A 13,321-nucleotide genomic window follows, 5' to 3' on the forward strand; every position below is an offset into this window, starting at 1 on the left:
ACACAAGAATAACTACGGGGCTTAGATAAATTATGTTTCAGTATATATTTAGCAAACATAACAATTAACAATATATTAGAGATTTCTTATTGATTTTCGTACCATTTTCGCATTCCGATGGCATCTGGAATATCAGGATTGATCTGCACCATGGAGTACCAGCCGGCGTTCAGTTTTTTTTCGTTGTTATGTTCCCGGACACGCGCTCCTTTGACCACGATCACATCGTCAACATCACCATCAAAGTTAACGGCCCCCTCTTCCCACAGATTTAACATGACTTCCTGGTAGTCAGGGTCCAAAAGCACAATTTCTCGAATTGTATGATTTCGACGGTGTTCATAATCAGGCGCATTAGTGCAGATTCCAATTACGTCGACTGGTTCCCCGTCCCGAATTTTAGAAACCGTGGAAAGATCGACGAAGTTATATTTTGTTTGGGGAATCTGCAGTTGTAAAACTGTATTATCCAGCTGTATAACTGTATTATCCAGGAACAAAATCTGGAGGCTGTTACCCAGCACTTTGTACTTGTCATGCGCTGGCCTTGCCTCTACATTGGAGAACACGTATACGCAGCCTGCCTGAATCTGGCGGTAGAACTTCATGCACAGATCGTTAAACACAAGGGCAGTAATTTCACCAGATTTGTCTATCAAATTGATAAGAAAGATTTTCCCATCTTTGTCACCATTATTCCAGGGGGTTATCTCTGTCTTGTAGGAAACCCTGGCTCTTATGGATGAAATTCGGAATGGCTGCAGAATGGAAATGGGCTGCATAGCCAGGAAAAAGTACAATAATTAGATAGAAATTTTGTGTTACTTATGTATATCAACGTTCCTTGTGAATGTTTGTTGATTTAAGCTTGGCAAAAAAGTATCACCTTTATATACGTCTTTTCTAAATCTGGAAATATATATATGTATATACTTACCGTAATTTCTGGGTCCATTTTTGTAATTTTTCCGTATGGAGTAAAACTGATATCTGTTTTCACATTAATCGGAAGGTAAAGGAACGCAAAGTTTAAACAAATTAGTTTAATGCACTCCGGTTCCCGATTTGTGTATGACTAACCCAATCAGTAAACTTTTTAGCTAGCAAAGCTTTTTATTCATATATACTATAGTTGCTCCCATCCAACCAAAGGCATAGCGTATGTGTAGGTTGCAGATTATAACTTTTTAACTGTGGTCGGCACTAAGACTAAGAACATTTTGATCGACGATAAAGCGACTTACCGGTATTCACATTCGTACAGACGTGACTGTAAATCCAAATATAGAAAATTCATTTGTTATATAAAGTATAATTTTCCAATGTTTGGATCGCTACAGAAAGTGAGAAGGTAGTGAATGTGAGGTTTTGAGACACATGAACGAGCTCAAAAATACTTTCTTGTGTCACCATTAGAATTTAAAATGCACCTCATTTTATAAATTTTCAATTTATTTATTGCACAAGTATGTAAGTAGCTGTTTATCAAACAGTGTCTGGGTTATTATATTCTATACATGCTTACAATATTAAACAATTTCTTGTTTATTTCCGTACCATTCTCGCATTTCAATGGCCTCTGGAATTTCAGGATTGATCTGCATCATGGTGTACCAGCTGGCGTTCATTTTTTTTTCGTTGTTATGTTCTAGGACACGTGCTCCTTTGACCACGATCACATCCCCAACAGCACCCTCAAATTTTTCGGCGGTCTTTTCCCACAGATTTAACATGATTTTCTGGTAGTCGGCGTCCACAAGCAAAAGTTCTCGAATTATATTACCTCCTCGGTTTTCTACACCACGCACCTCAGTGCAGATTCCAATTGCGTCGACTGGATCCCCATCCGGCTTTGTAGAAATCTTTGAAAGCGGCACGAATTCATACTTGATTTTGGAAATTTCTGGAACATCGGCAATTGGTTGAACAACTGTATAAAAACCGAATCCAATTTGACGGGTGTGATCCAGAACTCTGAACCTCACTTCGTCTTTCTCAACAAAATTAGAGAAAACGTATACGTTTCCTACTTCAATCTGATCATAAAACATTGCGCACTCCCAATCAAATAAAACTCCAGTAACTTGGCCTGATTCATCCAGCAAATGCATATGGAAGATTATTCCATTTCTGAAAAGAGACTGCCAGAGTGTGATCTCAGACTTCCATGTAACGCGGACTCTTATGGTTGGATTCTCAAGCTGCGTTGATATCAAACTGGAAATAGGCTGGGAATCCCCAAAAATGTATGTACATTAATAAGTTAAACTCATAAAATCGTTTCCGGTTGAGATATGTACATTGATATCTTGTTATTTTTTGGCTGCCAAATCGAATTAAATTATTAATAAATAATCTTAATGTGTCGTAATTGTGCATATCTTTTACTTACAGTAATTTCAATTGGGTTCATTTTAAGAACAATTTTTTTCAATTATCGTATGGACTAAATGGAAAATTTGGAGCGTATACTTAGTGCAGCGACCATTAAACAATGAATGCAATCAAACACTTGTCAGCGTCTGCTTAAATAGCCAAACGGACGACAATTCTTATCAATACACGAGCACGGATTGGCTGATTCAATTTTGGCGGGAATACGAATCAACAAAAATCAAAACTAAACAACAGCTGAGCAAGTGAATAAAAAATAATGTTTAGCTACACAATGATTCAGTTAGTTTTCAAATTTGTATCTTACTAAACTGAATCTGTCAACTTTTGAGCTAGTAAAGCTTTGAAAGCTTTACTCTCATAAGAAAAGAATATACACACATAAGAACATCGCGTATATATTCTAAAGATTAATATATTTGTAATGGCACAAGCAAACTTAACAATTGTATGTTCTAAGGTTGCAGGTTGGCTTGAATTAAGCTTGGAAAACCCTTTTAAGTTTCGACTTTCCAAAATGTGTCTTCCCATGACATTTTAAGGACTTTGACAAGCGAATAAAAAAATACATGCTTAGAAACTTATTTTATCATGCTATAATTCAATGGTTTTCACAATAACAAATCCGCGATGAAGAGTATATATAAATCGGTTTAGAACAGAAAAGTGTCTGAGATAAGACCCAATTCACAATGTTTTGAATTAACTTAGGTAATTTAATGAACAGCTTATTTTCATAGCTTATGGTATATGTGTGCAAGTGAGCTGCACATGGAAATTAGTTGGAAGAGCCAATGCCAGTGAGCTCCTGCAACTCCTTAAGCAAGTGCTTGTTATACTCCTTGTGATTGATGGGGGCCACGGATTGAACAGTGAGCTTGTTGCGGGTCATGTCGCCGTAAACCTCGTTCTTGCAGCGCAGCTTAAAGATGTGCGAAGTGAAGTTGAGGGCGGAGAATATCTGCTCGGCCTTGGCTGGATCGTTCTCAAGGGCCTCGCCAACTTCCTGCGAAGAATGTCCGAGAAGCTGCTCGCCAACCTCATTGAAGCTGCTGACCCAGCGGTTGGAAGTCCAGTCGCCGATGCTCATCTGTAGAAAAATATATTAGTTTTAAGTATTTCAAGCCAATTGATTTTATCCTGCGCATACTCACGTTGATAAGCAGGCGGTACTTAAAGTTGGGATACAGTGCATTGCATTTCTCGCAGCGGTACTGATCGTTGCCCTCGTCAACGACCTTCTTGTTGCATTCGCTCTGGGGGCAGGCGCGGTAGAAGGAATTCTCCTGCTTGACGATGTGCACCACTGCCTTGCACTGGAAGTAGTCGGGCTTATCGCCGCTGCCGAGATTGCGAGCCCGCGCATCCTTCAGAGTCATCCAGTCGGCGGAGAAGTTACCTGCGCCAGTTCGGGCCGAGACCATGTTGGCGATATTGTCACCACCTCCGTTGTCGAACCAGCCGCGCAATTTGTGAGCCTCGGGGATGTCTGGGTTAATTTTCATAATGGAACCACCGCCGAGGCTCAAGGACTTGCCGCCATTAAACTCGTTGATGCGCGATCCCTTGACCAGAATCACAGGTTGCACATGGCCGTCAAAGTTGACGGCTTCGTCGCCCCACAGTGTGAGACTGATGGCCGAGTTGCTCATGTCAACCAGCGTAATGTCCCTCTTCGTAAACTCCTTGTTTGTGGAGCGGGAAACGAAAGACTGCACCTCGCCCACCTCCTTGCAAATGCCAATAGTATCCACCGATGCCTTGTTCTCCATCCCGGACACCTCGGAAATGGGAATTAGGTTGTACTTAATTCCCGGAATGGGATCGTCGTCGGCATCCTCGCACAACTGGACAACCGTTTCGCCGGAGAAGGTCATCTCGTAGGCGTTGTTCAACGTCGAGTATTGTTTGTTGGCCGGTTTCAACTGGCACTTAGAAATATAGTAGACGCTGTCCACTTGGATGAGGTCGTAGAACTTGTCGCACTGCTCCTTAAAGGCCGTAGCACGAATTTCGCCCGATTCATCCATTAGATCCATACTGAAGAGCTTGCCCTCGCCGCGGGGATTGCTCCAGGTGCGAATAGTCGACTTGGAGGTGACGCGTGCCTTGATCACCCACTTGTTTTGGTAGGGACTCAGGCTGGAAATCGGATGGGTCATGCCACTGTTAATCGAGGAATTCATTGTTACATTATTATTGTTGTTGTTGTAGGCTGGTTCCTTTTTGGCAACGGGCTGAGAAGTAGATTTGGCCGGCTTGGGCGCCAGGTCCTGCTTGGCGGCATTCTCGTAAGTCACGGGTTCGCCAATTTTGGCTTTCACCTCGGCACCGGGATTAAGGACAGTCAACTCGGATATGATGAGAACACGCCTAATATGAAGATTGGGTTACTATAATATCGAACACCCGTAAGTTTAACCATCCACTCACTTGCCAGCTCCGTCCTTGCCCACCATGGAGGTCACATACTTGTCCAGCTGCACGATGGTGAACTCGTCCAGCTCTCCATTGTGCTGCATCACGTTCAGCTGGCTGGCCAGCATAGCATAGCTGTTGAAGTACTTGCCGTCTGAGATCAGGATGCGGTAGCGCTCCGCATCCGCAGTGCTGTTGATTTTCTTGATCGCCAGGATCTGCAGCACCGGCTTGTCGACAACCTCGCCATGCATAATGCGCTGCGCCCGGTAGTTTGAGGTATTAGCAAACTTATTTTTAGACTTCAGTCTGGCATACTCACAGCAATAACACCCGCGGATAAAGTTGCCAGGACCATTTTGATTTTTAGAAAACAATTCGCAAATTTCACAAGTAATTCTTATTCGTGCGTCGAGGGCTGGGAGCAAACTAATGCCAGAAGAGGCGGGAAGGGCTGCTTCGGAATTTTTGAATCAGTGGTGAACGGAACTAGTTCCAATTCCGTTCCACACGGAGCTGCATACCAGGGCAGTACAGTAGACATTAGTTAATATATGATAGCTACGTTTGGTAACAACAATTAGTTATATCCTCAGTGTCTAATAAATTTATGTTTACGCGGAATAAAATTGTTTTTATTATTTTCACATTTAATTTTTAGTCGACTGTGACACAGAAATCTATTGGGTTGAAATTTTGTTTAAATATACATGTGATGTAAATTAAAATTCACAACCAAAAAAATTTCTGGTAACCCCTGATTATTAAGTATTACAATTTTAAAGAAATTGGTAAAAGTGCAAATAATCATTATTTAATCTAAAATTATCGTGCACATATTTAGTCCACGGTAATGTTGTCATTCTGTATAATGTTAAATAGAATACATATAATTATCCTCAATAATTTTCATTAAAAAATGCTTGTGATTATACGTTGTTAAACTGAAAAACTAAGTTTACTAACGAAAGAGTCTGTATATATTAAAACCCTATTAAGTTCAATAATGTTTTTAAATTGTTAATCATATATACTGCTTTGTATTGTGTGTATTAATTGTTATTATTAGCCAATGAGTACTGCAGTAGTCAACCCAACAGCATTTTCAAGCACTGCTTTTTTGCATTGAAACTACCGTGCCTGCAGCCCTGAATTGGTTCGCTTTGCAACACTTTTTCCCGCGCATTTCGCACGCGTCGCCACAACAAGATCGGTGCAAAAAAAAAGAGCAGATTCCAAACAAACGCCAAGGACAACAGACGCAGGACATGGACAACCCCAGTTCACCGCCGCCAAACACGCCCAGTGATGCCGCCGAACGCCGCGATCTCCGAGCGGCAATGACGTCGCCGGTGGGCGATTTCGAACCGTTTGAAAACGAGGACGAGATCTTGGGCGATCAGACGGTGCGCGATGAGGTCGAGGAGGAGGATGGCGAGGAGCTGTTCGGGGACAACATGGAGAACGACTATCGTCCCATGCCGGAGCTGGATCACTACGACCCGGCGATGCTAGACGACGAGGATGACTTCTCGGAGATGTCACAGGGCGACCGCTTTGCCGCCGAGTCGGAGATGCGGCGACGCGACCGGGCCGCAGGAATCCATCGCGACGACCGGGATCTTGGGTTCGGGCAATCCGATGACGAGGACGATGTGGGACCCCGGGCCAAGAGGCGGGCGGGCGAGAAGGCGGCCGTCGGCGAGGTGGAGGACACTGAGATGGTGGAATCCATTGAAAATCTGGAGGACACCAAGGGGCACTCGACCAAGGAGTGGGTCAGTATGCTGGGACCCCGCACTGAGATCGCCAATCGCTTCCAGTCCTTCCTGAGGACGTTCGTGGACGAACGGGGCGCCTACACCTACCGTGATCGCATCCGGCGGATGTGCGAGCAGAACATGTCCTCGTTCGTGGTCTCCTACACGGATCTGGCCAACAAGGAGCACGTGCTGGCCTACTTCCTGCCCGAGGCTCCCTTCCAGATGCTCGAGATCTTCGACAAGGTGGCCAAGGACATGGTGCTCTCCATCTTTCCCACCTACGAACGAGTCACCACCGAGATCCACGTTCGCATCTCGGAACTGCCCCTGATCGAGGAGCTACGCACATTCAGGAAACTGCATCTGAATCAGTTGGTTCGCACCTTGGGTGTGGTCACTGCCACTACGGGTGTCCTGCCCCAGCTGTCTGTGATCAAGTACGACTGTGTGAAGTGCGGCTATGTGCTGGGCCCATTTGTCCAGTCGCAGAACACGGAGGTCAAGCCCGGTTCCTGTCCAGAGTGTCAGAGCACCGGTCCCTTCTCCATCAACATGGAGCAGACGCTGTACCGCAACTACCAGAAGGTCACGCTGCAGGAGTCGCCGGGCAGGATTCCAGCTGGACGCATACCTCGCAGCAAGGATGTCATCCTGCTGTCCGATTTGTGCGATCAGTGCAAACCAGGCGATGAACTGGAGGTCACTGGCATCTACACCAACAACTACGATGGCTCGCTGAACACAGATCAGGGATTCCCAGTTTTTGCCACCGTGATTATTGCCAACCATGTGGTTGTCAAGGACTCCAAGCAGGTGGTGCAGTCGCTCACGGACGAGGACATAGCCACCATTCAGAAACTGAGCAAGGATCCGCGCATCGTTGAGCGCGTTGTGGCCTCCATGGCGCCTTCTATCTACGGTCACGACTATATCAAGCGGGCTCTGGCCTTGGCCCTCTTTGGAGGCGAGTCCAAGAATCCCGGCGAGAAGCACAAGGTCAGGGGTGATATTAACCTGCTGATCTGCGGAGATCCTGGCACTGCCAAGTCGCAGTTCCTCAAGTACATCGAAAAGGTTGCGCCCCGAGCAGTTTTTACCACCGGACAGGGAGCAAGTGCAGTGGGTCTCACGGCCTATGTGCGCCGGAATCCTGTTTCCCGGGAGTGGACATTGGAGGCGGGTGCCCTGGTGCTGGCCGATCAGGGAGTCTGCCTCATCGATGAGTTCGACAAGATGAACGACCAGGATCGAACCTCCATTCACGAGGCCATGGAGCAGCAGTCCATCTCCATTTCCAAGGCGGGTATTGTTACCTCGCTCCAGGCTCGTTGCACCGTCATAGCTGCTGCCAACCCCATTGGCGGGCGCTACGATCCCTCCATGACCTTCTCGGAGAACGTGAATCTCTCGGAGCCAATCCTGTCCCGTTTTGATGTCTTGTGCGTGGTCAAGGACGAGTTTGATCCCATGCAGGATCAGCAGTTGGCCAAATTCGTGGTGCACTCGCACATGAAGCATCATCCCAGCGAGGAGGAGCAGCCGGAGTTGGAGGAGCCGCAGCTGAAGACGGTGGAAGAGATACCGCAGGATCTGCTGCGACAATATATCGTGTATGCCAAGGAGAACATTCGGCCCAAACTTACGGTAAGTCCACGATTAGAATTTAACAATTTGAATCACAATTTAAATGGATTTGCATTCAATTTATGCAGAACATCGACGAGGACAAGATCGCCAAGATGTACGCGCAGCTGCGCCAGGAGTCCTTTGCCACCGGCTCGCTGCCCATTACTGTGCGTCATATCGAGAGCGTGATCCGTATGTCCGAGGCTCATGCTCGCATGCATCTGCGCGAAAACGTGATGGAGGCAGATGTCAGCATGGCCATTCGCATGATGCTCGAGAGCTTCATCGAGGCGCAGAAGTTCAGCGTGATGAAGAAGATGCGCAGCACATTCCAGAAGTACCTGTCCTTCCAGAAGGACCACTCCGAGCTGCTCTTCTTTATTCTGCGGCAGTTGACGCTGGATCAGCTGGCCTACATCCGGTGCAAGGATGGACCGGGCGCCACGCACGTGGAGATCATGGAGCGCGATCTGCTCGAGCGTGCCAAGCAACTGGACATCGTGAATCTAAAACCCTTTTACGATTCAGATCTGTTCCGCACCAACGGCTTCTCTTACGACCCCAAGCGGCGGATCATCCTCCAAATTGTGGTCGATGGCAACACAGCTTAAGTTTCAGTTCCCTATTCCATCTCATTTAGTTGTAGTCTTCACATCCACGTTTTGTTACCTCCATTTTCGGTCTAATAAAGTTTGATATACTTATGTATTTTTAAAGAACTTTTTGTTCTTGTTTTGATAGAAAAGTGTTAAATGCCAATTACTTGCTTAACAAAGTTTTAATTGTACATAAACATCAACCCCAGATGAAGGTCACTCATTGTCGCCCTCGATTCCCATTGCCTTGTCGAATTCCTCCTCGCTGATCTTGTTCTTTTTGAGTCGTTTGAAGAGCCGAATATCGGTGGCCAGTTCATCTAGATCCTCCTGGCTGAACTGCTGCCTTTTCTTTCCCTTCCCAGGACCCGAGGCGACCGCCTCTGCCTCCGCCGCTTTCTTTCGCTGCTTCTTGGCCTTGCGCAGCTCCTTCTTGGACTTGGCATCCAGCTTGGCCTTCTTGGTCTGATCCCAGGACTCGACGCGCTTCTTGTGCTGCTTTTGACCCGGCCAGCTGCCTGTTTCCTCGTACGTTTGCATTTTCTTCTGTCGCACTTGCTCCTTCTGGGCGTTCTTGTAGGTGAGCTTGGTGAGATCCACCTCGAAGCTGGGTGCCACATAGCCGCCTTCCTTGTAGTTCTTCAGTTCCGGCATGCGAGGTAGTTGCAGCAGGCCGTAGGCAGTGGCCATCCTACCCAGATCCAGATCTTTTAGCCTGAGAATGGCACTGCATTCGTGTTTGCTGTAAGCTCTCACATGGGAAACAAAAGCGCGCATTCCCTTATCATATACCCCCTTGTCCGCCGCCTGCAGCCGATGCAGTTGATCCAAAACAGCTCGCAGTTCCTTCTTCTCGGGGAAATCCTCCGCCTCTTCAGCAGGCAGTTCATTCAGCTCCACTTTCTGGTTGATCTTCAGAAAGTGCACATAGGCATCCTCGCTGGGCAGCAGGAAGACCAGGGCGTTGCCCTCGTTGCCCTGTCGAGCAGTGCGTCCCACGCGATGCACAAAGCTGGAGGCAGTCGAAGGCGGATCCCATTGCACCACCCACTCGATCTCGGGCACGTCCAAGCCACGCGCCAGGACGTCCGTGCAGAGGAGCACTGCCTGCGGTTCGTTGCGGAACTTCTCCACCACATTGGCCCGCTTGTTCTTCATCTTTCCATGGATTCCCAGCACTGTGCGCTTGGGTAGGAGTGGCGGCAAGGCTTCCGCCCAATACTCTACGCAGGCGCAGGTGGGAAAGAAGACCATCACCTTCCCGGTTCGGGTGGCAGGCGAGCCGAGGAACTCTAGCAGGGCCAGAAACTTTCGTTCCGGCTCCACAATTCGGTAGAAGTTCTGCAGGCGGGCGGGCGTGTTCACGGAGGCCTTCTCTTTCACGGATACCAGGACAGGATTTCGCAAGCCAGCACGAATTAAGTCCGTGACCTCGGTGGTCTGGGTGGCGGAGAAGAGTCCAGTTCGTCGCTGCCTGGGCAGGTAGCCTAGAATGTTGTTAACACTCGTCTTGAATCCCAAGTCCAGCAGGCGATCGGCTTCGTCCAGAACCAAAAACTCCAGGCTCTTCACCCGGGCAGCCAGATTCAGATCATCTCCTTTGCGCTGGAAGAGATCCTCCAGCCGACCGGGCGTGCACACCAGAATGCAGGGTGTCTCCTTCCGCAGCGTGGCTATATCCTCCTCTATGCTGTTGCCGCCCACAATCAACTGTTGGTTCAGGTGCTCTAGGTCCTCGTGCTCCAGAAATTGGGCCAGCACTTCGGATATCTGTCGAGCCAGTTCTCGGGTGGGCGAGATGATGAGGGCTCCGATCTCTTTAGGGCCCCACGGAGTCTCCTTGTGGCGTCTCTGGAGGATTTCCAGCAGGGGCACGAGGAAGGCCAGCGTTTTCCCACTTCCCGTTACCGCCTCCGCGGAGACATCTTTGCGGGCCAGTAGAAGCGGAATGGCCGCCGTCTGCACAGGCGTCATCTGCTGGAAGCCGAAACTCTGCACCACCTGAAGCACTGCGTCCGAGAGCGGCGGTTTGTCCAGCGAAGTCCATTTTTTGCGAGACATGGCGAGTTTGTCAACAAAAACATGTGCGCCGCAGTGTGACCATTTCGTTCATTTTAAATGTACCCGTTTCAATTCAAAAGGGTGGCAACGCGCGCCATATGAAAAGCACTGCCAGCACAAATTCTGATCATCATTCGCGCCATGCTATCGAAATTCAAATATACACTTCATAGTCCATAAATACAAAAAAATGTGTGCACAGCCTTGACATTTGCGCCTGCATCTCCAACACCAGCTGCCGCCGCTTTCACTCGCATTTCTATTGCACCCACCCACGAGGGCCACAAAAAACAGGAGCCACACACGCTGTTTGTTGTTCGGTTGCTTGTATGGATTCCAAATCATCCGAAAAAAGCGTGTGCCATCTGTCGCCTGACGATGCATTTCCAAAATATTGATGCCAGCCAATAAAGCGAAAAAAAATCGGAAGTAAAAAGTGTTCCTTTTTTTTGTTTCATTTCGTCAACAAAATGGTATAGCGACAGCGGGGGAAATCGTGGCGAGGAGTGGAGGTCGAGGTGTTTAGACCGGACCAACAGGCTAAACGACCGACCGCCTTGGCAGACGCGCGTCAGACGAACTCGAGCCGAGTCCCGAAAGGGGAATGAAAAGAGGAAAAAGTTTGGAACGCGTGTGGCCAAAAGTTAATGAAGCGTTTAAAAATTAACTTGTGGCCAAGTGGAGGCAAAAAAAACGCTGAACAGTTAGGCCGAGGGATCATGGTGGCCCAGCTGAGTTGAAAAGCGTGGTTTTAAAAATGTATTGCCAATAGTTAAGCCAGGGACCGTAATGATAATAAGTCTTAAATAAAAAAGACTTGTTTTATACAAATCTGAATAATAAATATTGTGAATATTGGAAAACAATTCAGTTACTTAAAAATCCAGACTAACAATAACCCTAAACAGCAAAGTGAAAGAGTAGAAGGTCACTCTGGGGATAGAGATCGCATTGGCATTGATCTATTTCCCTCATAAATATGTATTAAATTAGAGGATTCCTTTTATATTTGATTTCTTTTGTACCCAAAGGAATAATCAATTCAAGAACGCCTTCAAATCCTAGCTTGCTCCCGCCGTTCTCATAAGCATGTCCTTGCTGGGCTCTTTGTGTGTTTTTATTTTTCTTGTTTGCCCAACCCTTGAAGAGATTGATTATTGTTTATATTTGTGCCCCTGCATCGCTGTGTAGTATATCTGTATCAAATGTATGGGCTTGTGAATGCAGTGCAAACAGGCCGGGAGAAGGATTGTGGTCAACGCCAACGCATCCCCTTTTTGAATTGGGGCAATTAAAGTTGTTCGCTCGACTCACTCCGCTGAATGGCTATATATATAGACACGTGATAGAATAGGGCCAGGGAAATTATCCTGCTTTCCCTGAGGACGAGCCCCGAGGTAATTAACCCCTTCTGGCCTTCATCTTTCACTGCTGCGAGGGCGTTAAGTCAGACACGAGTTTCTGGTCAATTTATCAAATAATTCCACGAATTTCTGGAAACCGAAATAGAGCGATCGTCGAGCTGAGATTCAGATATATTCCCGTCTGGGAATTTGTCCTGGCGTCGGTACGATCGTTTGTAATTATGCTAATTATGAGTTTGATTTCTTTGTCCTACCACTGCTTCCATTTCTCTTGGAGTTAATTTAAAGAATTTCTTGCCTCATGTTGAGCCTTTGTTCCCGCCGAAAAACATTAAACTAATTACTCTGCTAGTAGATTTTCACACATTTTGCTCTAGTTCCAATTATCCAGAACTCCTCTTCCTGCTGAAAATGGCAAGGACCAAAGGACTTTCTGCCAGGATCATTGATCATTCCCGTAATTTGCTGGGAATTTCTCCTTAGCTACCTGTCTAGACTTCGTTATAGCTTCTGTGTGGTCAACTCAGCCAACAACAAGCGACACTTGCGGTTGAAAATATCAAATTTTCATAAAATGCAATTGTCACCTTAGCAACGACGAGACCTCCCCCAATGATCAAGAAGAAACTGTCAGCGCTGCAAACTCTATCTCAGAAAACTGATTTTCAAATTAGAAAACACTTACCAAATACCTGTTCAGATTCCAGCAGACAGTAGTCACTTATCTGATTGTCAATTTTTCAATTTCACTGGCTGATGTTGAGAAATTGCCCCCGGTCCATCGATATCAGTTACGATTTACATTTCACTTTTTACACTACCCAAAACAAGGCAAAACATATCAATTACCCACGATCGGGGTTTGTTGACAGTCGCACTACTGCATTGGGATGGCCATTGGGATTGGGATCGCATGGAGGATCCTTCCTAGAAAGTCATTTCTCACACTGACCGTTCTGGGATTTGTGTTTGTGTTTAATTTCGATCTCTTTTGTACCAGGCTACTTGACTGCAGTTTTCAGTTTTACACCAGACAGGCGGCGACGGTGCGAGGTGAGGTGCCAAATGCGGCAATGGCACCTATGGGAAATGGGAATTA

At 46.7% G+C, this 13,321-nt stretch overlaps 4 protein-coding genes across 6 annotated transcripts; 1 reads left to right on the forward strand and 3 right to left on the reverse strand.

Annotated features, from left to right (window-relative positions):
- Window positions 1-26: 26 nt before the first annotated feature.
- LOC128266056 (replication protein A 70 kDa DNA-binding subunit-like) lies at window positions 27-1,096 on the reverse strand. The gene is made up of 2 exons (XM_053002349.1): window positions 938-1,096; window positions 27-776 (listed from the first exon to the last, which is right to left on the reverse strand). The coding sequence occupies exons 1-2, from the start codon at window positions 953-955 to the stop codon at window positions 87-89; spliced, it is 708 nt and encodes a 235-aa protein (XP_052858309.1). The 5' UTR covers window positions 956-1,096; the 3' UTR covers window positions 27-86.
- A 338-nt stretch (window positions 1,097-1,434) lies between these two features.
- On the reverse strand, window positions 1,435-5,287 carry LOC128264046 (replication protein A 70 kDa DNA-binding subunit). 3 transcript variants are annotated; one of them, XM_052999522.1, is made up of 6 exons: window positions 5,135-5,287; window positions 4,828-5,072; window positions 3,549-4,767; window positions 2,393-3,484; window positions 2,301-2,323; window positions 1,435-2,228 (listed from the first exon to the last, which is right to left on the reverse strand). In XM_052999522.1, the coding sequence occupies exons 1-4, from the start codon at window positions 5,168-5,170 to the stop codon at window positions 3,173-3,175; spliced, it is 1,812 nt and encodes a 603-aa protein (XP_052855482.1). In that variant the 5' UTR covers window positions 5,171-5,287; the 3' UTR covers window positions 1,435-2,228; window positions 2,301-2,323; window positions 2,393-3,172. The 3 variants fall into 3 exon arrangements, with proteins under 3 accessions (XP_052855482.1, XP_052855411.1, XP_052855325.1); XM_052999451.1 differs by lacking the exon at window positions 2,301-2,323; XM_052999365.1 differs by having other exon boundaries at window positions 1,435-2,323.
- A 682-nt stretch (window positions 5,288-5,969) lies between these two features.
- On the forward strand, window positions 5,970-8,920 carry LOC128263701 (DNA replication licensing factor Mcm2). The gene is made up of 2 exons (XM_052998811.1): window positions 5,970-8,219; window positions 8,288-8,920. The coding sequence occupies exons 1-2, from the start codon at window positions 6,081-6,083 to the stop codon at window positions 8,810-8,812; spliced, it is 2,664 nt and encodes an 887-aa protein (XP_052854771.1). The 5' UTR covers window positions 5,970-6,080; the 3' UTR covers window positions 8,813-8,920.
- Window positions 8,888-10,905, reverse strand: LOC128263995 (probable ATP-dependent RNA helicase DDX55 homolog). The gene has a single exon (XM_052999295.1). The coding sequence runs from the start codon at window positions 10,856-10,858 to the stop codon at window positions 9,014-9,016; it is 1,845 nt and encodes a 614-aa protein (XP_052855255.1). The 5' UTR covers window positions 10,859-10,905; the 3' UTR covers window positions 8,888-9,013.
- Window positions 10,906-13,321: the final 2,416 nt, after the last annotated feature.

The sequence above is a fragment of the Drosophila gunungcola genome, chromosome 3R, assembly GCF_025200985.1.
Source record: "Drosophila gunungcola strain Sukarami chromosome 3R, Dgunungcola_SK_2, whole genome shotgun sequence".
Lineage (NCBI taxonomy): Eukaryota > Metazoa > Arthropoda > Insecta > Diptera > Drosophilidae > Drosophila > Drosophila gunungcola.

Bases quoted from the DNA above. Each gene is read 5' to 3' on its own strand.
- LOC128264046 (XM_052999451.1), bottom strand. From the start codon at position 5,170: ATGGTCCTGGCAACTTTATCCGCGGGTGTTATTGCT. The intron at 5,073-5,134 runs GTGAGTATGCCA...TACCGGGCGCAG, and splicing joins TATCCGCGGGTGTTATTGCT to CGCATTATGCATGGCGAGGT. The intron at 4,768-4,827 runs GTGAGTGGATGG...TCTTCATATTAG, and splicing joins GGCAAGGACGGAGCTGGCAA to GCGTGTTCTCATCATATCCG.
- LOC128263701 (XM_052998811.1), top strand. From the start codon at position 6,081: ATGGACAACCCCAGTTCACCGCCGCCAAACACGCCCAGTGATGCCGCC. The intron at 8,220-8,287 runs GTAAGTCCACGA...CAATTTATGCAG, and splicing joins ACATTCGGCCCAAACTTACG to AACATCGACGAGGACAAGAT.
- LOC128263995 (XM_052999295.1), bottom strand. From the start codon at position 10,858: ATGTCTCGCAAAAAATGGACTTCGCTGGACAAACCGCCGCTCTCGGAC.